The following is a 27,930-nucleotide window of genomic DNA, read 5'->3' on the forward strand; positions in this document are numbered from 1 at the left end:
AATGTCCAGACTTGGCTAGTAATCAGGGTCTCGTGGAGTTATGTTCCCTATCAAATTTAAGATTTCTGGTTTTTATAGAAATGAATCAGTATGCACAACCCTCTTTATACATAAGGATAATGTAGTCTTCTACAGAGAACAGAGAGCTCCCTGTAAGCATGGGTTGCTGCTGCCCCATTATCTTTAATGACAGGTGATACTCCACACATTCAGAGTGTTTACTAATATTGAAGAGAATAGGGCAATTCCTGCCTATCCAGAGCCCTGCAGAGTTCTGGGCCACACCAATGTGGAAGGGTGTGGAATGGTCCATCAACAACAACAAAATTCACCAATAGGCAAAAAACCTTGTGGTTTAAGAATGTACCCATAGCCAACAGATATTTCTATTAAACTTTAAAAAGCAGGGAAATTGGGCAGCTATAGTGAACACACCAGGGGAGCAGAATACCTGAACTTCTCTCTGAGATATTGAACTGCCCTACAAATTTGTCAAAATGCAAACACCATTGGTTGGCCTTTCACAATCCAATCCACTTGCTGTGTAGCTTGGAAGAATTTGGTAACATGTACCTCTGAGCATATGGTCAGTGGTGGCAACACCTGCCATCTCCAAAGATGGAGAATTACATTTTTGTATGTTTGTTGGTGCTCTTCTTACTTTGCTTCGTTTCTGTGTTACTACTGTTTCCACAGAGAATCTAACCTAGAAAATTATATTTCTCTCATTATTCATCTCAGAAATCTGTCAAATTTATTTTTATTAATTTCAAAGCCTTTTATTGGTCAATGTCATATGATGGTGAAGACAGCCTTTTGTGTTTCAAACTGGAGGTTATGCTCTATTTCTATTTTGGGCGGGTTAACAGTTGAATCTGAAACTGCAGTTTGATGTAAAATCGGAGAGATTACAATATGTTGCTACTTAAGCAATAACTCTAGTTGTTGAAAAAAACAAACTTTGCCTGCCAAGATGCATGTTTTCAGCCTGCTATGCTTAAACTACTTCACTTAAGGAAAGGTGGGCAGGCTCAATTAAAAACATAAAGCACACCTAGAATTTTGCTAGAATATATTTCACCTCCCACTGTTTTATCTTGTGCAAACTGAGACACTCCTCATGTCCACTGGAAACTATTCTGCAGAACAGTCAGTGCCATTATTCCACAATTGTATTTGGAGCTTTTTTTTAGTATTGCAAAGTGTCGCTGTAGTTCACATATTCATAGAAACAGAAGCAAAAGAGAATGATTTACTATAGGAAACTTCACTAAAATTGCAAAGTAAATCAAACATATTTAAAGTGACTATGAATGATATCAACTGTTGTTGCTTCCTGCCTGCTAAAACAAAATCAGTACAGCATATGTCTTCTTTCTATTATTTGGACTGATTTCAGGTGTTGCCACCACTCACCATATGCTCAGGGGCACATGTTGCTAAATTCTTCCAGGGATGAAACTTTATTCTGTGCACCAAGGCACTATAGTAAAAAAATTCCTTTATAAAAAAAATTCCTTTTGGAAATGCAAGAGCCCAACGCGTTTCAGCTTGTGGATCCAAGCCTTCATCAGGGGAGAAATTCACTCTTCAACAACATGGTCTCTATATGTTGTTGAAGAGTGAATTTCTCCCCTGATGAAGGCTTGGATCCACAAGCTGAAACGCGTTGGGCTCTTGCATTTCCAAAAGGAATTTTTTTTATAAAGGAATTTTTTTACTATAGTGCCTTGGTGCACAGAATAAAGTTTCATCCCTTGAGCATTCTGGTTTTTTGACCTCTTACTTTTCTCTCTCCAGTGAATGCTTCACACTTTTGTTTTGCCATTCGGCTAAATTCTTCCAAGCTACACAGGAAGTGGATAGGACTGTGAAAGACCAATTGGGAACCGAAATGTAAGTATCCTTCAAAATCTGCACTCCTCTGAATTTTGTGATGTATACAAAAAACTATATTATAAAACCACAATACCTGACGAAACACCTCTCCCGACACGAACCCACCTGTACACTACGCTCAACATTAAAGCCCCTCCTCCAGGTGCCTACTCCAAGGGAAGCTCGGAGGATGGCAACAAGGGAAAGGGCCTTTTCAGTGGTGGCCCCCCAAATTATGGAATGACCTCCCTGATGAACTTTGCCTGGCGCCAACATTGTTATCTTTTTGGTGCCAGATCAAGACTTTCCTTTTCTCCCAAGCATTCTAGCAGCATGTGCTGAGCTCTGACCCCAGGCCTTTTACCTGGTTTATCTGTGCTTCACGGTTTTAAACTTTCTATGGTTTTTAAAAATTGTATATTTGTTTTTAATGTTCAATGTTTTTAATTTTTGTAAACTGCCCAGAGAGCTTTGGCTATGGGGTGGTATATAAATGTAATAAAATAAATAAATAAGATAAATAAACCCAAATTGTGTTTACATTTTGAGAAATTTGTAGGGCAGTACAATATGTTAGAGAGGAGGTCAGGTCTCCCGCTCCCCTGGTGCATTCACTATATCTGCTCAATTTCCCTGCTTTTTAAAGTTTGATAGAAATGTTTGTTGGCAATAGGTACATTCTTAAACCACAAGGATTTTTGCCTATTAGTGTATTTCCCTGCTTTTTACTCTGGGAGACAAGTAATGGGATCCTGTGCAAATTTGCTGAGAATGGATTGATCATTTGCATGCTTATTGAGTTCAGTGGGATTTACTCCCATGCAATCATGCTTAGGATAGGTGAAACTGACCACAGGGGATGGGGAGGGGAGAGGGGAAGGGGAGCAGGCAGGAGGGGGAGTAGGAGGGGAGGTTTGATCATTTGCATGTTTATTGAGTTCAGTGGGATTTACTCCCATGCAATCATGCTTAGGATAGGTAAAACTGACCATGGGGAGAGAAGCCTGTAGTGGGCAGAGGAGGAGGAAGAAGGAAGAGGGGAGAAGAGGAAGATATCATAGTCATAGGATAGGCAAAACTGACCATGGGGGAGGGGGAGGAAGGGGAGAGGGAGGGGAGGTCAGATTGGAGGTGGGAGGATGAGGAGGGGGGAGGAGGGGGAAGGAGGGGATTGGAAGGGGATGGGTAATTGGAAGAAAAGGGAGAGGGAAGTGGCAAGAGGGAGGGGATAGGAGGGAGGAGGAGGGGAGGGGAGGTTTGATCATTTGCATTCTTTTTGAGTTCAGTGGGATTTACTCCTGTGCAATCATGCTTAGGATAGGTGAAACTGACCTGGGGGAGGGGAGGGGAGGGGGAGGAGGGCAGAAAGGGGAGGGGAGGGGAGGGGAGGAGATTGGGAGGGTGGGCACTGGGCAGAGAGGAAGCCCCTTTCCTTTCCAAAAGGAAAACATTGTGAACATTATCATTTTTTTCAGGGTTTTCCCCACCTTTTTATTCTACAGCAGGCACATGTAGCCTCCCATTCACATTTAAACCAAAGCTGTCCCTGGCCATATCCACACCAGGCCTTTATTTCACTTTGGATAGTCATACCTTCTCCCAAATAATCCTGGGAAGTGTAGTTAGTGAAGGGTGCTGACAGGTGCTAGGAGAGGCCCTGTTCCCCTCACAGAGCTTTAATCAGAGTGGCTGACTGTTAAACCACTCTGGCCACTGGACCTCCATCAGGGGAACAGGAGTCTCCTCTCAGCATCCTTCACAAACTACACTTCCCAGGATTCTCTGGGGGAAGCCATGACTGTCTCACATGAAATGAAAGTCTAGTGTGGGTGTGGCCCCCTGATTAGGCAAGCCTAGCAGCTGTGAGCCTGGCTTTTAGAACACTGACAGTTGGTTCTTACTGAGCATGCCCGACATAATTGAGTTCAAGCCAAAATTTCTTAAATTAATTAAAAATTACCCAGGCATTTTTTTAACTTTTAAACTGCAGAAGATGAACGTCAGAATATGGGGCAAGGTCAGTAATAAGATTACAGGTACTCTGTGAACATGGCTGATTTTAATGAATTTCAACAGATTATGAGAACTCTGACAGAAAAAAGTCCAAAAGGGGTGTTTTTCCCCTCTCTTTTCAGACTTTGAACTCTCTATTCTCTCTGTTTTTTATATCACCATGGAAATTTAGAAGTTGTTAAGCAAGCATTTCTGAGTTCAGGACTATAAGTTTTGTAAGGTTTTGTTTTGAAATGAGCTTATGGGAAGAATCAGAATGGCATGGGGGTATTTTCAATTTAACATTGAGGAAGGCAAAAAATCCATGCTGACTATAGCATACAGCCACTCTCATGGCCAGCAGGAAGTCTGCAAATTCACTCAAAGTATATTAAATGTGAACAGTGTTTGCCAATTAAAAAAAGAATCTGTAAATATTGTCCCAGACTTTTAAAGCTTAAACTAATTTGCTTTAGCAATGTTCGCATGCCTTTCAGATTAGTTTCCTGCAAAGATTTCAGGGGATGAACTCAGAGGAATGTTTGCAGAAGGAAAGCTTTTTAAGCAAATATTGTAGACTATAGAAAATAGTTTTCAAATTAATATGGCTTAGGTTCGCTTTCTATCACCTAGTTTCATCTCATATTCTGTGCCATGGAGGTAAACCTCCGCCCAGTCCATAGATCACCTAAGCAGGATTACTTATATGCTAATTTAGCTCACAAGTCATCCCCTACCTTAACAATTTTAAAGAAATGTTTTAAACTAGGCTAACTTGAAGGACCCGCTTCTCTCTCACAAACCAACCTTGTCACGGCATTCATGATTAAAGGCAATACTTTGTGTCCCACTGCTATCAGAAGTCTGTTGAGTTGGGACATGGGAATGGGCCTACTCTATCATAGGCTCAATTTCCTCCCTTTAGAGGCCTAAGCAGCCCCCTCATTAATGCCATTAGATGGGCTGTGAAGGCCATTTTGTTCTGTTGTGCCCTTTCAGTTAGTCCTCCCCACTCTATTGCATGTTTCTGCCTTACTCATGAAATTTTCTTTCTGTTCTCATTTTATTTTGTTTTATATTCTCATTTTATCTTATTTTATCTTCTTATTGATATGGGATGGTGGGGCCAGAAGCAAAACTAGGCACAGCAATGAATAAATTTTACCTTTGTTCAGTGGGCTGGTGTCTACATATCCCCCTCTCTATCCTCCATCCAAGCAAGCAAGAGGTACTGTCAGAGCTCAGGGACACATTCCAGGTAGGTAAACACAGTCAAGGAGGGTGTAAAACAGGGCTGGTGGCTTGGGAAGGGCCAGACCAAGCACCCTGGGAAATGCCCATTGGCCCATAGGTCTGAGGTTCCTCACCCCTGTTATAGTGCATGACCTGTTGCAGCGCATGGCATCTTTTCTCCAGGACACACTTCAACACTTTTTGCAGGAAATAATGTTGTGTACGTTTAGTATTTTGGGGCACAAAATGTGTTTAAAAAACCATATAAATAAAATAACTGAAAACCAAATCCACTCACAACCCATCCAGTAAAGTTGTTTTCAAATTTGGATGAGCCAAAAAGACGATACACAATTATCAACTCGAGACACAAGCATATTTCCTAGCCCATAATTTAAATCAATTCGTTCACCAAAAACAAGCAGAGAGGGGTGGGGGTGGGGGAGAAATAGCTGCCAATATTGTTAAAGAGCTCTTATGTGATTCTGTGGTCAGTGAACCACCCTTGGTCTGCAAGCTTCATTCAGTGATTCATGGCACGTCTATGGATTTGTGGTTGAGACGGCACATCCATCGCATTAAATATTCATATTGATTTTAATTGTATTGTATTGCTTCTTTTATTTGTATATATTGTATTATAATTCGAATTCTGTTTCTAAAACAAGTAGAAAAATCATTAAGTGGTCCACCAAGACCATGGATATGGAACCTGTGGGCTTCCAGATGTTGCTAAACTACAACTCCCACTATCCCTACCCTTTGGCCATGCTTGTTGGGCTGATGAGAGTTACAGTTCAGCAACTTCTGGAGGGACAAAGGTTTCCCCCACCCCTGACTAAGACCCTCAGCAAGTGGTCCATGGGGAAAAAGGTTTGGGAACCACTGGTAAAATATAATATACAATCCACTTTTTCAAAAAGGGCTATGCTTGCCCATACTATCACATTACACAATTATCCTTGCCCTCTTTATAACAATGCCGAAAACAAATTTAAACTTCCCAAAGACTCCTCCACCCCCACCCCACCATCTGTAATATAGGAATAATATTGATCCACCCTAGATTATTGCAATCTATAGATTGTGAAGTACACTACACAATACTGTGTGAAGCGCTTTGAACCTTCTTATAGAAATGCTAAGCATTATCAATGCAAAGGCTTCTGATCTAGGAGTTGATTCATAATTGTGTGGATGAAAAATAAACTTCATTCCCACAAAAGGAGACCTGAAGGACAAAGTTCTAAGGCATTTGGTAAATAGAGAGAATTAACTGTAAGAACAGAACGTCAGAATCTAGTGAGTTTTCATGTATTAGGGAAATGTCACTAAACGCACAGAGAATATACTTACACCCAGAGAATATACTGAGATTAAAAGAGAGAGAGAGAGGAATGTTGGGGGTGGGGGATTCATTTCAACTCTAAATTGGATTAACTTCAGGCTAAGGTACAGAGTGAGGCTCCTCCAAGAGTGCCAAAGCTTCTATATGTAAAGTATGTTGTGCTTCATTAAAACGCACCCCATATCAGACTACAGTAGGTGTTCCTTAAACAAATGACTGAGAGGTAGGCACGGAAGGGTGGTGATTTTGTCCCCAGTTTTCCTGACATTTAAAATACTGGTAGCCCATATTGGGCTAGGAAAAGAATGAGTACCACTGTTATACTGTGTGAGATTGGTGAAATAATAGAAAGGTCCCTGTTTCTCTGGCTCTACAGCTGCCGTTGAATGCTGAGTACAAACAAAGGTGGGGTATGCAGTGAAAGGAGGAAGTATGCCATATCTGTTGGAGAGGTACAGAGTGTTGTTCAGCATAGTGCTGCAGTATCTTTTATCCATCACTGACTTTGCTGTTCTAACAGCTCACCTTTGCACTTTCAGGGAAAGATGTACATGCAACTAACTCACTCATTGAGCAAAGGCATGGATGTCCTCCTCTTGCTCTTCTGCACCATATTGGCCTGATTTCTCAGGGAGATTCGGATGAGTGAGGGAGCCAGCCGGCATGGCTCCCCGTCCACTTGCATGGGGATGGACTTGTATGTCAACAACGTCACTTCCCGGCACTGGTGCAATCTTTCTCCATGACCTCCCACTTGAAGAGCAGCCTTAGCAAGAAACAGACATAGCAAAAAAAAAGGGGGGGGATATAATATGAAGTCTTTGGACATTGTTAAATTTGCAGTGGGTGTCTCGATACCTACTGACTGTCAAGAGGCAAACGTATAAGAGACTGACATTTCTTTCTGTCTGTTCACACCATTTTTGCTGAGTTCCAGAAAGGGCTGGCACAAGCCTTCCCTGGGCGCGTGGCTCCTGTCTGTTCCACCTACCACTCCCCTGTCTTTGCTTCTGTGTGATGGCGGCGGAGGCTTCTCTAAGGGGCCCCAGACAGTGACAACAATTCTCTCAGGCCACTGATGGTGTCTTCAGGAGGTGATGGTTATGTGCTATCTGGCCTGGGTTCTCTCGCTTCTGCCTTCCCTCAGGGCACTAAAGAGGCACCAATGGGACATTCTCTCTGAATGCAAATAGTAGCTTGGAGGATGGAATTTTATCTCCCTCTAATCCACCCATGTGCCGTCTAAATTTGTTCTAGGGTTCCCCTAGCCCTCTGTCATTGGCAACTGCCATTTCATTTATTTTGTATAAGATAGCTTTTAATTCCGGTTGCCTTATAGATGGTTTGGTTCCAGTCTACAAAAATACTCACCAAGGAGGCCATGGTGAACCCGATGACCTCAATGTAACCATCGTCATGCCGCTGAGGTTCAAATTCTCTGTGGTCTCCTGGATTCCCCCAGGGCATTGTGCCAGCACAATACCTGTACACAGAAACATAAGAAGAGCCCTTCTGGATCAGACCAAAGGCCTGTCTAGTTCATCACCCAACAAAATGCCTACGGAAAGCCCCCACACCGGCCATAAATGCAAGAGGTTAGGAAGAGGGGGAGGATATGGGACTTGAGCAAACACTGAACATCTGGGCCATTTGGTCTTAAGTAGCAAAATAAATACTCAAGCATATGCATTGCTTTGTCTTCTATAAACATCTTTCAGACGGGATATAATTGCAGAAGTAATACCTTCTCTTTATACCAGGGATACAACATTCCAGAATGGTGTGGTCAATTGTCCATTTGGGGAGGGGGAAGTTGCATACATTATTAATTAAATCCCACCATACCTCCCAAAAGGAGCCCAGAGCAAACAAATGATAAAGCACTAATAACATATTTAAAACAAAACATATTTTTAAAAAAACAATCTTTAAATGTCTTAAGAAACAATTCCAATACAGATGTAGTGGGTACTTGTATGTATCCCACCATGAGCTGTCTGATTAAGGTCTGAGAGCGTATGGGATAAAAGAAATTCATGTTCATTACTTGTGCTCCATATGGCCTGGCCTCCCCATCATCTCTTTGGCTTCAGTGTTCACACCACTGGAGTACAGCACTTTCTGAAAATGTGAGTCAGGCCCTCCAAGTGAGGAGAGAATACTCAAGAGGGCAGTTGCAAGCTGTTCCTCCCTCATTCCCAGTGGATTATTTCAATTTAGCCTGAAGACAGAGGCCAAAAGTATTTCTAATTCAATTTTAAAGAGAGAGAAAGAGAGAAGGGGGGCTCTGACACCTGCCCTTGGACATAATTCCTAGTGATCTGATCCTAGATTAATGGAATAATCATCTATTTTTTCCAAACATTTTCCCTGCTAGGGTTCCCTCACCCTAAGCAGCTTACCCATAAAGCACGCTATGAAAATACCATCCAAGCCTGTTGTCTGATCTGCCCCAAGACCATGCAGAAATTCAACCACGTGTACCATCTTCAGTCATCTTCAGTGTTTATCGCAGACTTGTGATAACCATATTCTCTTTGTTTTGTTTTACTGGGAGAGAATGATGTGGGTCATGATGCTTCTTCAGCAAAGAGCCAACAACCACTCATTTCAAATGTTCAAAAGTGAATGTGCTTGGGGTGGGATTGGCATCATGACATCACATATTAATGGTAGCTTTTTCTATACATTCAAATGTGGTGGCTAGGATGGAAGAATCCATCCATTTCAGTTCTCTCAGTTTCTCATTTTTCCAGTCTTAAATTCAGTTCTCCACAATTCTACAGCAATTTGCAAAATTTAAATTTAAAAATCCTCATGAAAATTCATTAATATTTTAGTGACAATTTCTCCTAATAAATGCATTTTTGCATGCAGTCATGATTTTTTGCAAGCAATTTCTCCTTATATAGTGCATTTTGTATGATTTTCACTGATATCTTCATTTTTATGCACACTTTCCCGTTATATATGTATTTTTGTAAACACTGGTTGGTTGGAGAACTGCATTGCAGAATTCAGATAAGTGCAAGTTTTGAAGGCTGGCTGTGTTTCAGTGCTCATGTTACTTTGGAAAATCTGAATTTGATCATTTTGGCTTTAAATGCAAACTGAATTGAATTTCACCCCCATCCCTAGTGGAGGCACAGCCTGCTGCTGCAATATCACCCCCATTCTTCATATTCATTTAACCCTATGACCATTATTATTACTATACAAAACTATTTAAATTAAGGATGCAGACCCTGTGGCTCTCCAGAAGTTGTTAGACTACAACTCCTATCAGCCCCAGCCAACATGGCTAATGGAGTTGCAGTCCAACAACATCTGGGAAGGCCACAGGTTCCTCATTCCTTATTTAAACAGACAGGCATTATTGAAAAAAATATAATAATACATCTTGAGCTTTAAAAAGTCAAACAAATGATGTAATAACAACCATGTAATTTAGATTAGGCTTATTTATTTATTTATTTAAATAAAATAAATAAATAGATTAGGCTTAACTTATTATTTGCACATTTTAGCCATTCTGAAAATCTGAAACAGTTGTCAGAGCAGGTTTGGGACCTTCAAGAGTAGAGCAAACAAGTCCTTACCTAGGTATGTTTAAAAACACTATACATTGGAATTTCAGCTCCTGAATCTTTGGGGTCAGGTCTGTGCCGTCACACTACCAAAGAGAGAAAGTGCACACAAGTATTTTAAAGATTCATTACAAAATAAACACCTGCAGATTTATTTTAATGAGGTCTTAGAAATGAAAGAAGAAAAAGAAAAGATGAATAAAAAAGATAAATAAAGGCCATTTCAACAGGAGGCCCAGATGACACAAAGAGGAGTAAGTCAACATTTACTGTTGCTGTATTCCCCTGGCAAAAGCAAGTACTCAGTTATATTGTCATCATGGTTTGATCCAAGTGCAAAAAAATCTAGGCAGAAATACTGTGTCTACTGCAGATTAAAACTTGGGTACAAATTGAACAAAGAAGGAAGGAAGGGAAAATATGGGGCTAAGCCGGCTGCGTAATCAGAAATCACACTTGCTGAAATTAATGTATCCTCCCCCATTTTTCTTTTCTTTTTTGTTTTAGTTAGAGGTGTGGAAGCTCTGTTATTTATTAACACTGAGAACTCTAGACCAGTGGTTTCCAAAGATTTTTCCCCACGGACGACTTGAAAATTGCTGAGGGTCTTGGCGAACCACTTAATGATTTTTCTGCCCGTTGTAGAAAATGTAATGTGCTGTGCTAGATGCTGTAGGATTTTAACTGCATTTTAATTGCTTTTTTATTTCTTATATATTGTATTTTATTGTACAACTTGAGTTCCATAAAATACAACATAATAAAAGAAGCAATAAAAATATAATTAATAAATATGAATATTTCATGTGACAGATGTGGCATCTCCTGTGTTCAACCACAAATCCATGCTATGAACCACCAGAATGAAGTTCATAGACCACAGTTTGGGAACCCCTGCTCTAGACCAGTGGTTCCCAACCTTTATGAACACGGGACCCCCTTTATAAGCTGAATTTTTTTTGTGACCCCCTCCCCCCAGGGAGGCAGCCTGACTGCCAGGAAGGAAGGGGGAAAGCAGCCTTTCTTTGCAGGCTTGCTTCTTTTTGCTTCACAAAAAGCCCTCTCCTCTCATTCTAAGTAAGGGCATTGCCAGTAGCGGCAGTGCAAGGAGACAGGAATCAGTGATAGTAATCCCCTCTTCTTCCTGTTAGCTGCACCCTCAGCCTCCTTTGGCATCTGCCATGTATTTTATAGGCAGATGCCTGCCCTTAGTGCTCCTGAAAGATGCTCTGGCGCTTCAGCAAAAGGCCTCCCCTCTCGTTTGGAGCAAGGGGGAGGTGTCATCTGCAGTGGCAGTGGAAAGCAGACAATGTAGGAGTGAAGACTTTAAAAAAATAATAAATAATTCATTTCTTTACTGTTCATGGCCCTCTCTGGATTACTTTGCGGCCCCCCTGGGGGTCCCGGCCCCCAGGTTGGGAACCACTGCTCTAGACCATTGTTGGGGAAATTTTAAATATACAAACAATAAGCACAACATATTCTTTTATAAAGCTACAAAGGTTTATAAAGGTTTATAACATTTTAATAGTTTAGTTTAACATTTAATAAGTTTAGTAGCCAGCCAGAACCCTTTTTCTTCTAGAGCTGTCTTCCCTGACTGTGCTGGTTTGTTTGGAACAACTTGTACTCTAAACAATTATGATAACACTGAATAGAAACTGAACTCTCCAAAACATAGGAAAAATTGCAGTAACTAAAATGCTTACCTAAATTGATTAGCTCATTAGCTGGAGTACTCAGCTCATGGCGAAAATGTACTTTTATGTGAAGTACTGAACATTGCCAAATTCACTAGAACATGATGCAGAAAGTACAGTACCTGTGCAATACCTGCGCAATGCCTATGCAATACTGTAATGCCTATGTCATACTGTGTCATACTGATGTGTAACCTCCTGATTGGTAGATGCTATAGTCTTTGTCCTGAAATGTATAAAACCCCCAGGTAACCAGTGCCATGTGGCAGTTCTCCACTCACTAAGAGGGAGACTGACCAAGCATATGCTTTTCATCCAATAAAGGCCTCCCTTTTTACTGCAAGCCTGTGTTCTTCAATTTACTCAAGGACCCCCAGTCCAACGAACTACAAAATTCCCGTCACCATCTATGTCCTATGCTTAACTTAATGTGTGTGAAAAGAATTTTCCATTGTCTTGACACACACAACACACACACATTTATAAGCAACACGAATAATTCTTATTTTACAAGGTCATTCTCGGACGTACATCCATAAAAAGCATTGGATAATAGTGACATTTGCTATCTTTCTATTGCACTGCGTAACATGCGATTCATGTGTGATTTATGCTGTGCCTGTCTCTGGAACTGAGTTTTCAGTTATGTTCAGAATTGTATTTATGTTTTCTGTTCTTTGTAAGCTTCTATTGATGAAATTATACACACACACACACACACACTCTAGATGATGATGATGAGAGAGAGAGAGAGAGAATGAATGAATGAATGAATGAATAGGGGAGCAAAGTTCACTTTCAAATGCTTACCACAACTTTCACATGCTTAGATAAATCTCTGGAGCTTCTCTGGAGGAAGTCTGAAAAGGCTGCCTAAATTATAAAAAATAAAAGAGACAACGAAAAGAAATGAGATATAATAATTTCATCTGAGTTTCATTTTCATTGCTTCTAGGACCTGGAGTGAAAACAAGGCCTTGTTTATTGAAGTTGCCCCACAGAAAGCAAATGAGCTTCAGTGTACAGTTAAGTGCTGAAGTCACACTCAGGTTAATATGAATTCAGTTTAACTACCTTTAATTTTCTCTGGATTATGTCTCATTCTTTCCCATGGCAATTTAACAGAAAAAAGTGGGAGCAGCCTCTGCTGCTTACTGTTTTAAGGAAGTAAAAAAATTCTAATTGTCAAACGTTCCTTGAATCAGACAGCAGTACGGGAGACAAGTCTAAAATACTCCAAAAGAGTAAACCTTGAACTATTGCTGCCTCCTCCTCCACATTCCATTGCACAAGAGTTGGGGAACTGGAGTCAACCAGAGGCCCAGATCCTTACCTCTCCCATCCCCTATGGCTAAATTAGGGTTGCCAGGTCAGAAGCACCCCAAAATCTGATATTTTAGGGGTGGGCCCGAGTGAAGTCACAGGGCAGGCCCGAGTGATGTCACGGGGCAGGCCCGAGTGATGTCATGGGGCGGGCCCGAGTGATGTCACGGGGCTGGCCCAAGTGATGTCAATAAACATGATACATTAAGCATCAATCACTGTTGCTTGGAGCATACAATTAAAAAAAATATCTGACTGGAAATTAAGCTAGACGTCTTAGCTAAAAGATGGAGCCTGGGTAAAAGGGAAAGGTGTCCCCGCACTTGTAGTTCGAGTCGTTTCCGACTCTTAGGGTGACGTCTTGCAACGTTTACTAGGCAGACTGTATATATGGGGTGGGATTGCCGGTTCCTTCCCCAGCCTTTCTTTACCCCCCAGCATAGTACTCATTTTACCGACCACTGGATGGAAGGCTGAGTGGACCTTGACCCCTTTTACCGGAGATTCGACTTCCTCCTTTCATTGGAATTGAACTCCGGCCATGAGCAGAGCTTTCAGCTGCATTACCACCGCTTACCACTCTGTGCCACAGAGGAGCCTGGGTAGGGAACATTTAATCTAGCCTACTCGCTTTCGGCAAGAAGGGTTTAAGTGCCTTCAGGCCAGGCCAGTCACCAGAAGGCCACTGTAGGAAGAAAGGAGCCTAGTGTTGTGGAGATGTTAGATGGGAGCATTTGGGAGTAAAGATGGATGCCCCTGAAGGCTGCAATTCTAAACACACGTACTAAGGGACTAAGCCCCCATAGAACTCAACAGGACTTACTTCTGAGAAGATATAGTTTGGACTGTGCTGTTGGTAAAGCTTGACTAGGGATCCTCTGCAAAGACACCCATATCCAAGCAGGGTTGGCAACCCCCTGCCTGGAATGCCCTGCCCTTATCTTTTAATGTGGCTGCTCCAAACTTCTTTACAGATTTGACCTTTCACTTCAGAAAGAGGTCTGAGAAATGAGTAAGAGTAAGAAGATTCTCTACCCTTTCTGTCTGCATAGATGCCCTCATCCTTCCACTGCACCCAGCAGAAGCTCTAGGCCAGGCGGGACACAATGGCATCTCATAGAGGACACCCTCCCCTTTCCTGGGGTATATGATTTGTCCTGGCCCAGAGCAGATTTTGGGGTGGGCACCCCCAGTTACTTATTTTTTCCTGTATGTTTTGGTCTGCTTTGATTTTGCATAGATGCCTTCCTCCGTGCCCTGCGCCCAGCAGAAGCTCCAGGCCAGGCGGGATGCAGTGGCATGTCATAGAGGACACCCTCCCCTTTCCTGGGGTATATGATTTGTCCTGTTCCAGAGCAGAAGTTGGGGTGGGCACCCCCAGTTACTTATTTTTAATGTTTTTATGATATCATTATGTATTTATGATAATATCAGAAGCCTGATGATTTTGATTGCATAAATGTATTGTTATTTTGATTGCATAAATGTATTGGTTTGAAGTTGCTGTAGTTGTTAACTCTTCTTTTTTAGTGTTTTGAACTTTCAAGGAAATAAGGAACTGGGAACTAGGAACCAACTTCAGTGTTGTATCAGTTAAATAGATTAAACAGTTGCGGGGGGCGGCTGACGTTTTGGTGTATATCTCAGGAACCAGACCACCTAGAAACTTAATTTTTTAAAAAAATTGAAGCTGAGAGTCCGGAGATTAAGGGGTGCTAGCCAGAGAGCTGGAGGGGCCCCCCAAAAACCAGAGACTCCGGCCAAAAATCTGAGACCTGGTAACTTTAGGCTAAATATATTGTCAGTTATTATGGAATTCTATGCATGACTATTCAGAAGTAAGCCTTACAGAGTTCAGTGGGGCTTACTACTATGAAAGTGTGTATATGATTTCAGCCTTAGTTTCTTGTAAAAGCAATCCGACTTTACAGTAGATGCATACACAAATACCAAGGAGCTACATTTTTCCTGTGAAATAGGTGAAACAGCACACTACTTGTACTGAGGAGGTTGCTTTTGATCTTCAGCCAATAGCTATTCAGTGAAGTATGTGCACATGCACATACTTGGTTTTAGTCTACTAACTTGGCTACCCAAAACTGAGGGTGGCATTTAATACTAGTCATACTCAGAGTAGACCCATTTAAGTAAATAGACAAAACTAACTTAGTTTTATTCATTTCATTGATCTGCTCTAGGTAGGACTTAGTTGAATGAAAACCCAAGAATCTTCACTTTGTTAATGAACATGTCAAGCTTCTTTTAGGCTTCCACACCAACTGGAGCACTTAGCAACATGTCGTTTAGTGGCGATGTGCAAAAGAATGGTAGTGACAATCCTCAATAATTAAAGCAATACAAAGCTGTTTACAGAAGCAAACAGTTTTTATTTATTTTTTAGCAAAAGTCTGATTTCGAAAAATACATTTAAACTCACCCCAGCATAAAACATTTTATTTCGAAAGCGGCTGTTGAATTTTTCAGGATTTGCTTCTGTGATAAAGAAGAAAGCAAAACACAGAGTCTTTACCAAGTCAATTAAACAGTACATTGCCCTTGCTAGTTCAGTTTCTGTTTTTCCTTCTGGCAGACAAACAGCTGAGTTTCTAGCTGTTGCTGGCTGCTGACTACAGAGGAGGGACAAAAGGGAAGAATCTTTGTTTTCTGGGTTCTCTAGATAAGGAAGTCAAAAGGAATTGATGAACCATGTACTCCTCCATTATCAAAGTGGAGCAGGCAAATTGCACAGCTATTTTTTTCCCCCAAGAAACCATGTATGCTGAATAGTGATGTGACTTGCCCTTGTCTGGACACAAGAAATGTGAATTTGGATTAATAAATGAAGTGCAATTCCATGATTATTGGAAGACCTACCATTTAGCTTCTAAGAAAAATGAGAGAATTGTTTCATCTTGAAGACTAAATACATTATCAATCAAAGCATTACGTTTTGTAGGCAAAACCCTGCTTTTTCACATGCATGAAGTTTGTAGGAAGGTGGTGGATGCAAATTGTTATACCTTTGACTGCCTTGAATGTGTCAATTTTTATGGTTCTGCATTACCCAGAACCAAATGGCACAACAAAGCATGGAATAGTTCTATGCTGCAAAATCCTATATCCACTTACCTTGGAGTAAGCCGCACTGAACAAAGAGACTTATTTCATAAGAGATACAAACAGAATTGCACTGTAATGTCTGGCAATCTCTCCCCAGCTAGCAGGAGAACTAGAGAAATGAAGTTTGAATTTTGGCAGACTACATCCTGGTTTACAAAACACAGTAAGACAAACCATGACCTAGCAAGACAACGTGAATGTGCAGGCTCTCAGATATGAGTTTCCAACTGCTTTGCTCCTAAGTCCTTTTTACTGCCATGCTGAGCTGAGCTGAGCTAAACCAAGGTTTGGACTTGGCATGTCATCTGAACCAGGACTTGTGATTAAATGCTCTCCTCACTAACCATAAGGTCTGTTCTATGCAAACTCTAGGAAGGATAATCAGAAACCTAGCAAAACAGACCTATTAGGGGAACTTTGAGAACATTTAATTATTGAACTTCCCAGGAGGATCCCTCCGCCTGTGCTGCCTCTGAGACGGGCTCCCGTCTTGGATGAAACTTATCCAGTTTTAAATTCAGTCAGAAGGGTTTTTTCTGACTGGGGATGATTTCTTCCGGATAAGGAAGAAGCGTGAGATCTGCCACATAGTTTTGTTTTGATTGTTGGAGCCTGGAATTCGTCAGAATTGTCTGTCTTCCAGCAGTTCAGACAGAGCGAGGATTTTATGCTGGCTCAGCTGGATAAGTGACCCGTTTTTTTTTAACGGACTAGCAGGCAAACCTCCTGTCTACATTTATCATTTTCTTATCTATATAGCTAAAGAGATTTGTCAAAGTAACAGCAATTAAGATAACCTAGATGAGGTAAGACTTTCCTTCTTTATTTACGGAACTAAGGGGGAAGAAAATATAAATAGCTTATCTTTTTTTTTTTTTTTATTGCAAAAAGCTGACATGGAAAATTGCGTTTTAAAGATTACAACGGATGAGAGCTTTCTGATTGGGAGAGATAAGAAATCTTTTTGATTTACAAGACTTTTGTGTAATATATATAAGGGACTACTTTTTCTGATCTACTTTTTTTGTTGTTGTTGACGAATCTGCTCATTCTCTCTGCTACTAGTTATTTGAACGCTGTGAACTAAAAGCTGTTTTTGCACTTCTGGACATTTAAGAGATAAGGACTGTCTAGCATGTGACGTTAGTTGGTTGGAAAGATTAACTCCTTTGTAACTGGATAAAAAAATAAACTGCTCTTTGCTTGGGACATTGAAAATTGAAGGAGTTTTGTTCTTTTGGTTTTAAGAATGGCAATTAAGAAGATCATGGATGTACAAGAAGGGACTTTATTTCTAGACATGCTTCAGAAAATAATGGATGGGATTAACTCAATAAAACAAGAACTGAGAAATAATAGACAAGCGTGGAGAACTGAATTTCATGAAATGAGACAGGAGCTGAAAGAAACTCAGGATTCTATGAGAAAGGAGAATAAAGATAGATCTGGAAAACAAAAAAAGGATGAAAGAGAAATTAAAGGCAAGGTTCAATCTATGGAGATTGGCTTAAATATGGACATGAAAAAAGATTTGGATTTCCTGGTTGTGACGGATCCTGGAGATAAATATTACAGTTTGGAATACAGCGCTGTTTCTGAAGGAATTGAAGAGATTGGAGATAAAGATATTATCGGTTCAAAAAAATTCCTGGACTGGAAGGATTTGATGGAACTTGAAATGGAGAAAGTTAATAGAATTAATCCCTGTTTTGTGTCAATGGAAAAACCTTCAAGAAATGTACTAGTGTATCATGTGGAAAAGAGGAGCAGAGATGCGGCTTTGAAACAATACTTCAGTGTTACGTTTGGATTTGATGGTAAGAAAATACCTGTGATGGAGGAAATTCCTATCAGACTTTTATTATATGACTATGACAGCAAGATTTTTGGGTGCGTAAAGATGGAAGATGGACCCAATATGGATAATGACAGAAGAGCGATTTGAAACTACTGGACTCAGTAGATTTGATGAGTTGGATTAATTGACATGTTTATTTAGAAAAAAAAATTGATTGACATATATCTCAAGGATTGGAAACTTCTCTTTGACTTTTTGTGGAAGATTAAAATGATATGATGTTAATGAGATTTGAAACCAACTAAGATAACTGCTGGAGGAAGGTGATTTTATAATCTATTAAGAGATAGGTCTGTTATATATTATAGATTTATAGTTGAATTATAGTGTTTTGAAATTACTGGATTTAGTAGATTTGATGAGCTGGATTAATTGGCATGTTTATTTAGAAAAAAAATTGATTGATATATATCTCAAGGATTGGAAACTTCTCTTTGACTTTTTGTGGAATATTAAAATGATATGATGTTAATGAGATTTGAAACCAACTAAGATAACCGCTGGAGGAAGGTGATTTTATAATCTATTAAGAGATAGGTTTGTTATATATTATAGATTTATAGCTGAACTATGACAAATCGGAAGTCAATATTTTTATATATATGTATTTTTTTTGTATTGTATTAGTTATTGATTTGTGTTGTTTTCTTTTTGTATTATTTTGGTTTTGAAAATTAGAATAAAAATTAATTGAAAAAAAAGAGAACATTTAATTATTATAAAATTAAATGTTCAGTTAGAGAAAGATTTAGAGAAGCTATAAATGGTTGGAATGTAGTAACTTGGTATGTGAAAAAGGAACTAGAAATTTTGAGGAAAGGAATAGATTATATGTATTTATAAAGTATTAAAAACAATTCCCCTCCTCTCTAAACTTAGAACTGGTTGTGAAAATAAATTAATTACTTATTAACCTGATAAACTATGTACACATTTATTTATTATCATACTGAGTAAAACTTCAGTACATGCATACATTTGGGACAATTTTGTGTGTGTGAATATATATATCTTACTGTATTTTATAATTTTAACTTATTCTATACCATATTATATTATTACACTGATTCACTTTGTCTTTGAAATTGGCATACAATGTGCCATGCACAATCAAGATTTAAAAAAACTGGAGGAGCAAGAAATAAGGGCTTTTTAAAAAGCTGAGATTCTCAAGACACCAAATTCTATGGGTGAACAGGTGATTTGCAGGCCTAGAAAATGCACTCAACCAAGTCTCTTCAGTTATCAAAAAATAACATCTGACTTAGACACACATACACATAGCCAATGAAGTGGAGATTTTTGACTCCAATGTCAGTGGAGCAGTGGATCCACTCCAGGTTTTACTCCAAATTTTCAAAGAGCAGTCCAAGGTGCTGAACCTGTATGAGGAAAGCTTGGAGTAAAATCAATTTGAAGGGGTGGGAAACTCTGAATTAACAGAAAAAGTCTTTCTGACCAAATTACTCCCCTACAGACATAACAGCTTGCCTTTTGCTAACGGAGTTTCCCTCTCTAAAAGTGCACACACACACACACAAAACATACACATAGAGGCATCTCTGGAATAATGTCCATCCATCCTTTATAGAGCGCTATAACTTCATTACTAAGTAATGCTTCCACTAAGTGAGAAAGTAGCTCAGGACCTCATCCATACTGCACATTTGGCATGCATTCCAGCACATGCTCATAAAGAAATGAGTGCACAGCTGTCATCACACCATTCCTTTGCCCTTCCATGACCCTTCATCATTATTCTTGCTGTTTCCAGCCATCTTAAATGTGATAAAATATGAATTAGCTCTTTCCATCAGGTGTTCAGATCTTTATTTAGCTTGGTATTAGGGTGCTTTTTAAAAAAAAATGACATGGCTTTACGATAGCATGAAAATGAGGACAAGTAAAGTTGCCATTCAGAATGATTTAACAGCAGTTAAATCAGCTACATGCCAAACAAGGCAAACTGAACAACTTGGATAACATTGATGGGATTTCCTAGCATAGAGACATATATTGTAATGACTGTCCCTTAGGATTTGGCTGGTTGTATCCAACTAAGTTCTACTCAGAGCAGACATATTGAAATTAATGTGCCTAAGTTAGCCATGTCTATTCATTTCAATAGGATTACTCTGAGCAGGACCAACATCGGCTACAACACCCTGTTTGGAATGGCATGAGTAGAAGGGCAATATTTCAAAATAGAGAGCAGCATTTTTTCACAACAAAGGCAAATAGTATTATATGCCAGAATAAGTTTTGTTCTGGAGTGCCGATCTTGCTTCTGAAGTTTTGTGTACATTCTGTGTGTCCACAAATATATCCCTGACCTTTTCATAAAACAGGGTAGATCATATTCAGAAAAATCAGGCAAGGATATCCTGGATTTTGTTCCATTTCCTTGGCAAAAAGTAACCTTTTTATAATATATATGTAATAATCACCATGCAAGGAAAAAGATTCATCTGCTAAATATCTACCTTCAGTGCAACTTTCATTTATTTATTTGTTTACTGGTCACCTTGTAATATAGAATCCTTAGATGACATACAATATCTTAAACAAAAACAGCTTCAAAATAGACTGTTGATACAATATACAATAATAGCCAAACCACATGGGAGGGGAGAGAAACAATGCCAGACATGAGTCATTATATAAAATGAAGATAAAACTACTTTGAAGAGTTAAAAGCAACCCAACCGCCATCTCCATGAGCCCTGCCAGAAAGGAGCTGGCAGTCCTTTAGAGTGGTGCACCCTAGGAAGGGGTGGAGCCAGATCTCTTGTAAGATTTTTCACACGAATAAGCAGCTTAGAGGTAATGACACTTTGGTCATCTCCAGACTGCCACTACTTTGCAGGAGGGATTCAACTGCATACTGGAAACTTAGGTTTACACAGTTAAAGTGGATTAAAGGGCTCTGGCACAACATATTCACTTTAAAAAAAGCAGAGTTTTGACGGTTAGGAATATGACAGGGAAATGCCCTAAAAAGTATAGGATAATGATAGATGGGAAGCTGTATAACTGCTGCACAAACACATCAGAATGAATGCTCATTTTCATATTACCTCTCCGCAAACAGATCAGAACAAATGCTCAGTAAAAAGCAGGTGTATAATCCCTGCACAAGCAAATCAAGATGGATGCTCAACAGGTTGTCCGGAGGAGCTCTTAGCACTCTCTAACGAGAAACTTAATAATCTTCCTCCTTCCTTTAACTCTTGGAATGGGACCCTGTGGCCCTCCAGAGCTTGTTGGACTCCAGTTCCCATCAACTCCAGCCAACATGGTCAATGATCAAGGATGATGGGAGTTGTAGTCCAACAGTATCTGTAGGATCACAGGTTCCCCATCCCTGCTTTAAATCCTCTATTGGGTTCTTAGAGATAGGAACAGTCTCCACCCTTGCTCATCCCACACCATATTGTAATGGAAGAGCCCACACCTGTTGCACTTGTACCTGTTACACAAGGATTAAAGACATACAAGCCCAGCTTTTGTGCAGGTATTCACAACCACATCCTAAGTTTTTTCTGTTGCTCAGAAAGAGAAGAGATAATGTTTGTCCTCTCACCTCTAGATTCATGGAATTCCAGTGTAACATGAGCATCAAATCCCAGGCTGAAGTAATTATTGAAAACACTGAGGGGAAGCTGCAATGACAAGACCAGAGGAACAAAGGGAATGCTTTGTAAGTCTACAGAATGGCCAATGTTGGGACTGACCGGACAAGACTGACTAGGCATGATAGCTCCACATACTCACAGCAAGCTGCCTTGCTATTTGTTCATCTAACCCAATAATGTCACCTCTGACAGGCAGTGGTTTTCCAAGATCTTAAGACAGAAATAAGTTTCCATCCCTATCACATTTTTTAAACTGGAGATGCCAGGGATCGAGCCTGGGTCCTCCTGCCTGCAAAACATGTGCTCTACCACTCAGCTATGGTCCCCCATATGAGGTGGAAGGAAACAAGGGAGGAATTTTCAGCACAAGCTTTAAAAAAAGCCACTTCCAGCACAGAGGACCTTTTTCTCAAGAGCTTCATATTTCTTCTCTGGAAATGCCGCCTGCTACAGGGAAAGCATCTAGCAATCAACAGTCCACCTCAGGTTTACAAGACTGGCTTAGGGAGACTACATGCACCAGGGTGCCACTGAAGTGGCTAACTGACTGCTGCAGTTCATAAGCTAAGCTATTAGTCAATGGTGATCATTCATTTGCCAAACCACTGAGGAATAGCAGCTGAAGCTTGCTCTCTCATTTGCCCTCATCCTCTGGTGGTGTCCCAGAAGGCATGGATGTTTGGGCAGTGGTGGCTCTTCCTTCATGTGATCCTTGAGCTTGTTCGCCCTAATGCCTCCCTGCAAGACAGCAGCTGGAAGCAGCAGCATGGCATGGAACAGCCACTATTGCTCGTCCTTCCTCATCTGGTGGAATGGGAAGGGTGGGTTCACAGTAGGCTCTCATGTTTTAAGGCAGGGGTGGGGAGACCCAGATCTGGGGCCAAATGTGGCTCTCCAGGCCTTTCTATCTGGCCTTCAGAACTGTCCCCAGCCTTACCCCCTACTGGCTCTGCTTTGTCCCCTCTTTGAGTGTTTTTGCCAGGGTAAAATGTATCCTTGAACTCTGACAATGCCTCTTGCTTGCCTGGATAGAAGACAGAGAGGGGTGTGGGAGTGTGTGTAGAAACTGCCCTACTGTACAAAGGTAGAACATACATTTTTTGCTCCACCCACTTTTTCCTGCTGAAAGGAGCTTCTACCTGCCATTTGGGCAGGCACATTGTGGCACACCTGGCCAGTAGGGTCTTCCCAGTGGAACTCCCCCAGCAGCAGAAGCTGGTAGAACCAAGCGAAGCTGGCCAGAGAGACACCTCCAGCCCATCCAAACCCCCTCCAGCACGAAGGATCAGGAGTCTGCCGCGCTCTATTAAGTTTTGCTGTACACCGCCCAGAGAGCTATGCTAGTCGGGCGGTATAAAAATCTAACAAATAAATAAATAAATAAGTTTAAGTATTTTTTCTCTTATTTGTTTGACTCAAAGGCACATAGAAAGCTGCCTTTTCCTGCTTTAGACTACTGGTCCATAAGGCTGAGCACTGTCTACACTGAATTGGCAGTGTCTCTCCAAGGTTTCAGACCAGAGTCTTTCCCACGTAAAACATGGAGATGCCAGGAATTGAATCTGGAACTTTCTGTATGCAGAGCATGTGCTCTTCCACTGAGCGACAGCATTTCCCCACCACCAACACCCATAAGGACTAATTCATATCAGTGTCTCTTTTCCCTCATTGCACCGAGTTTGGATAAATTGCCATTTCTGATCCAGTTTCCAACATACATGTGCAAAATATATTTGCCGTCCTGGGCTCCTGCTGGGAGGAAGGGCAGGATATAAATCAAATAATAAATAAAAATAAATAATAAAGAAAATATGTATGCCACTCTTAAATTCAAAAGGAAATTTAACCCTTTTCCTTCTGTTAAAATCCTAATGGCACTAAGAGGTGGCTTTTATTTCATGATCTCTTGCTGATTCTAGTTCTTGCATTTCTGGAAGCAGTAAACAACAATTGTAGTCAATTAATTCATTGCATTTATTTGCATAAGCCGCAAAGCTGGTGAATGTTAGCATTCCCTAACAGGAAACGTTCCCATGCCATCCTGCATGAGCCCTGATTTCCTTCCTTCAGTGTGGACGAAGATCCTGCCACTAACCTTCCGTGCTCCATCTTCTCGTTCATCTTGGGGCAAATCAGGATTTCTCTCCACCTGGAGGTTCCAGCGGTCCAGTTGGACAATTGTTCCATCTTCTACATGGCAGAGAATTTTTGCAACAGGTTCATCTGTGTAACCCTGAAAAGAAGGCAGAGCAATAGTCAGGTGTCAATAATTGGCATCCATTCTAATTAAATGATGCATTCCAGAGACCTGACCAGACTAAGGGAATGTCAATATTATTCATCAAAGATTGTGTGTGAACTCCATTATTCCAGCCACCTTTCAAGAGTGAGATAAAGAGAGTTTGCAAGAAATTCAGAAAAAAAATATTGCTACAAATATTCATAAATAGACTGAAGGCAGATCTATGCATCAGGAATGATAAGAAACTGTGTAAGAATAGGTCAGGTTCTCAGGGTCCAGTTACATGTCTTATTGAATGTTGCTTTTGTTTGTTTTTTAATGAAAAGCAACCTTGGAAGGCTGTGATTGGGAGCAGAGGTGAGTTAGCACGAGGGGCTGTTCGACCTGTTCTTTTCTGCCCATTTTGTCTGCTAAAACATTACACTCAAGATGATTTCCCATAAAGCTCTGAGAATAAATCAGCTGGGGAGGGTGTCTTCTACTCTCTAGTAGGGATGTGGGGGGGAATTTGCTTTAGTTCACATTTTAATGCAAAGCTACCTAATTTGCATATCTCCAAACTACATGAACCAAACTGCAGCTATCCTTTGAACTGCATACTTTTCTGAATTTTGCAATGCAATTCTCCAAATTAAAATGTACAAAAAGTGCATTTTAGGGGAAACTGTGTATTACAATGCATATATCAGTGAAAACATACAAAAGTTCTTTATATTAGGGGAAACTGCTTGCATAAAACAACCTGCATATTAGGGAAAGTTACATACAACATATGCATATTAGGAGAGATGCATTCTAAAATGCACATGAGAACCAGTGTGGTGAAGCGGTTAGAGTGTTGGACTGTGACCTGGGAGACCAGGGTTCAAATCCCCACCTGGCCATGAAGCTCACAGGGCAACCTTGGGCCAGTCATTGCCTCTCAGCCTAACCTACCTCACAGGGTTGTTGTGAGAATAAAATGGAGATGGGAAGATAACTATGTACACCAACTTGAACTTCTTGGGTGGGATATAAATCATAAATAAATAAAATCCTTTCAGGAGGACTTCCTTTTGTAAAGAAATGCAAACTGATGCAGAAATGTGACAAATTGAACTTTAGATTGGGGGAAATGAGAAAACCAAATTTGATGGATTTGTCCATCCCTGTTTGGGAGTGAAGTGGTTTTTAAAAGAACAAATGGCAAGAAGGGAAAAGGCTAAGCAGCCCCTCCTCTGTTTCACACATCCCTAAACTGGGAGGAAGGCCATAGCTCAGTGGTAAAGCATCTGCCTTACCCGCAGAAGATAACAGGTTCAATCCCCGGCATCTTCAGGTAGGGCTTGGAGAGACACTGCTAGTCAGTGAAGATGGTACTGAACTACATGGATCAATGGTCTGAACCAGGAAGATGCAGTAACCAACACTGGAATATAACTTGTTCATTGTATCCGCCAAGAAAATGCCTACAAGGTGCAGTGAGGGAAATCAGTCATCGACCAGAGGGAAATATTCAGACACTTCTTTTCCTTCTGTTGATTCAACCAGACATCACAGCTTCAACAACTAGTTTCAAACAGCAGCCAATTACACCTGGTAAGGTCATAACATACATTCCACTTACCCCTCCCCAGTTGAGGGTGCGAGCAAGGTCATTCCCAGTGCCAAGTGGAAGCACAGCGACAGGAGGTTGGGGATTCAGCTGCAATTCATCCAGGATGGAGAGGATCCAGCCTACCTAAACATCAGATATTACAAGAAAGGAAAAAACATTGTCAACTAGAGAGAGAGGGAAGAAACCGCAGTGGTTCTCTGAGTGTCCTATCAATATTCTAGGCTGTGCAATTTCATTTATGCTAGTGCATGGTTTATCCTACGAGCTTGAAGTTCGGAATCCAAAAAAATCTTAAATGCTCTGCACGATCTTTAGGATATCAGATAGTTCATCCTCTGATTTCTTAGGCATCAAAAGGCTGATAGAGTTTAGGACAGAGAGAATCTAAAGCTGATGATGTTCCATTTGATCGCTAGAAGAAAAATGTAAACATTGGGCAGGGACACTGGAAAATCTCCCACTTTCTGTTTCTTTCAGTAATGCAAAGCAGTATCTGCTCTCACTGAATATTCACTAAATCCATTTGAGCAAGATTTTCATTTCTAAATTTAATGGCTTTTGGAACGAGACATTAATTTGTTTCTAACATAACCTCAGTAAGGATAAGTCATGTGTAGCTCATATTAATGAGAAGATGCTGCCCCCATTAGCTCAAAATGTGAAATGTAAGGAGTATGGGAGAGAGAAAAAACAAACCCAACCCAGTATTTTTAAATATTGTTACACACACTCCAAAATCTCTCAGGTCTCGGGGTCTCCATACATACCCTCACAAAATCAAAGTCACTGAAGACTGTGCTGTCTTTGTGATATATGTTCTTCATTTTCTTACATGTATAGGTGGAACATAAGATGGAAGGTTCACAGCATTAACACTCCAACAGATCTGGCTCCCCCCACCTTAGGTTTTGGCTAGTGGGAGCCATAGCTTTGGATTCAGCACAGAGAGCAAGTCAAGTTTTTGTGTTTCTTCCCACCCCAGTTCAATACTGCCAATTCCTTATTCTCCCCCATAGACACACAAACCTTGAGGGCACCACCTCCAGCTGGGGGAAGGCATGCCACCCTTCTGCCTATCTTCAAATCAGCTAGTAATTTCTGTAGCAACCAGTCTTTAGTCATGCAAAGAGACACTTAGGACTCAGGTAGAGGCATTAACGAAAGAGACTGGTTTCACCAGTTTAGCAACCTCTTTTTCTATAGAATCCCATCTTGAAGATATACAATCACAGGCTTAAAAGGAACTCCAAAGATGGCATCCAGACTGACCCCTCCAATATTCAGATAGATATCTCCAATCTGTCAGAAATGTTTCTTACACAAACATCCATGGAAAAAATGGGAAGAGCAAAAACAAAGAGGGCAGGCATAAATAGTATCCTAAGGCTTGTTTCAGACATACATGTACATTGCTTGATTTTTCTGCATGCTGGCCTCACATGTGCTTTATGTAACACTCAATGGTTATAACACAATGACTTGCTTATGCGGATGGACTATCTCAGATATAACAACACAAACAGAACTTTAATTTCAGTTCACATCACCTAAATGCAATAATCTCCAATGGAATCAAACATTCTGCTGCCATTCATCAACCATACAGTAATAAAGAATAGAGAAGTCAAGCCATGTGCATGCATGTGTGAATTAGCCCTTAATGACTAGCAGCTGAGTGCATGAACGCACTTCACTAAGACCCCATTGTGCTTGAGGCTATATAAAAGTTCTGTCTGGGATGTTGTACCTGTGAGGGCCCATGCACACAACAACCTGGTTCAAACGTAACACTAAGCCATGGTTAACATAAGCATAGCAGTTAATAAACCATAGTTAAAGCTGAGACATCTGGCAGACAATCACTTAAACCTTGGTTTATTACATCACAGAGTAGTTAAAGCACCAACCAAGTCTTGAGAGGGTTTTGAATTTTTTGCTGCTCTTCAGTCATTACTCTGTAGCTTTCAGGCAGTGATGGCTCCTCAACTATAGGTAAGGAAGAAGTCTGGGTTCACACATAACACTAAGCTATAGTTAATCTTAACTAAGGTTTATAAGCCAACTACAAGCCTTGGTAAACAAGCAATCTTTAATCATATTAAATAAACCATAGGACTGGGTTCACACGAAATTCTCACCATGTTTTAACAAACCGTGGAGGGTACTGTTTGTCAGTGTTTATGTGGCCCTTTCATGTATTAAGCTCAGGGCAATTTTCCTGTCCCCCTTCCCTACTCCCTAAAAATGGGAGGCTGATTCAGTCACAAATTACTTACGGTTCCATCCCCACCGCAGGCCAGGATTCGAAGATTTGGCATTTTTCTGTACAATTCAAGCCTATTAAAAGAAAAGAAATAAAATAATAATAAAAAAACATATGTGATGATTCAGCCTGGAAACCATCAGTTGTCCAAGCC

The 27,930-nt window shown here is 40.5% G+C and overlaps 1 protein-coding gene across 3 annotated transcripts in view; it reads right to left on the reverse strand.

The window, feature by feature from the left end:
• DGKI (diacylglycerol kinase iota) overlaps positions 1-27,930 on the reverse strand; it is a 260,829-nt gene that overhangs the window by 137,197 nt on the left and 95,702 nt on the right. For all 3 annotated transcript variants that reach the window (XM_061638752.1, XM_061638750.1, XM_061638751.1), the window contains 9 exons: positions 27,790-27,850; positions 25,523-25,636; positions 23,770-23,907; positions 21,623-21,701; positions 15,499-15,554; positions 12,549-12,611; positions 10,051-10,124; positions 7,823-7,934; positions 7,018-7,217 (listed from right to left, as the gene is read on the reverse strand). In XM_061638752.1, the coding sequence (XP_061494736.1) occupies positions 7,018-7,217; positions 7,823-7,934; positions 10,051-10,124; positions 12,549-12,611; positions 15,499-15,554; positions 21,623-21,701; positions 23,770-23,907; positions 25,523-25,636; positions 27,790-27,850 (897 nt within the window). The remainder of the gene's footprint in view (positions 1-7,017; positions 7,218-7,822; positions 7,935-10,050; positions 10,125-12,548; positions 12,612-15,498; positions 15,555-21,622; positions 21,702-23,769; positions 23,908-25,522; positions 25,637-27,789; positions 27,851-27,930) is intronic.

The sequence above is a fragment of the Rhineura floridana genome, chromosome 8, assembly GCF_030035675.1.
Source record: "Rhineura floridana isolate rRhiFlo1 chromosome 8, rRhiFlo1.hap2, whole genome shotgun sequence".
Classification (NCBI taxonomy): Eukaryota; Metazoa; Chordata; class Lepidosauria; order Squamata; family Rhineuridae; genus Rhineura; species Rhineura floridana.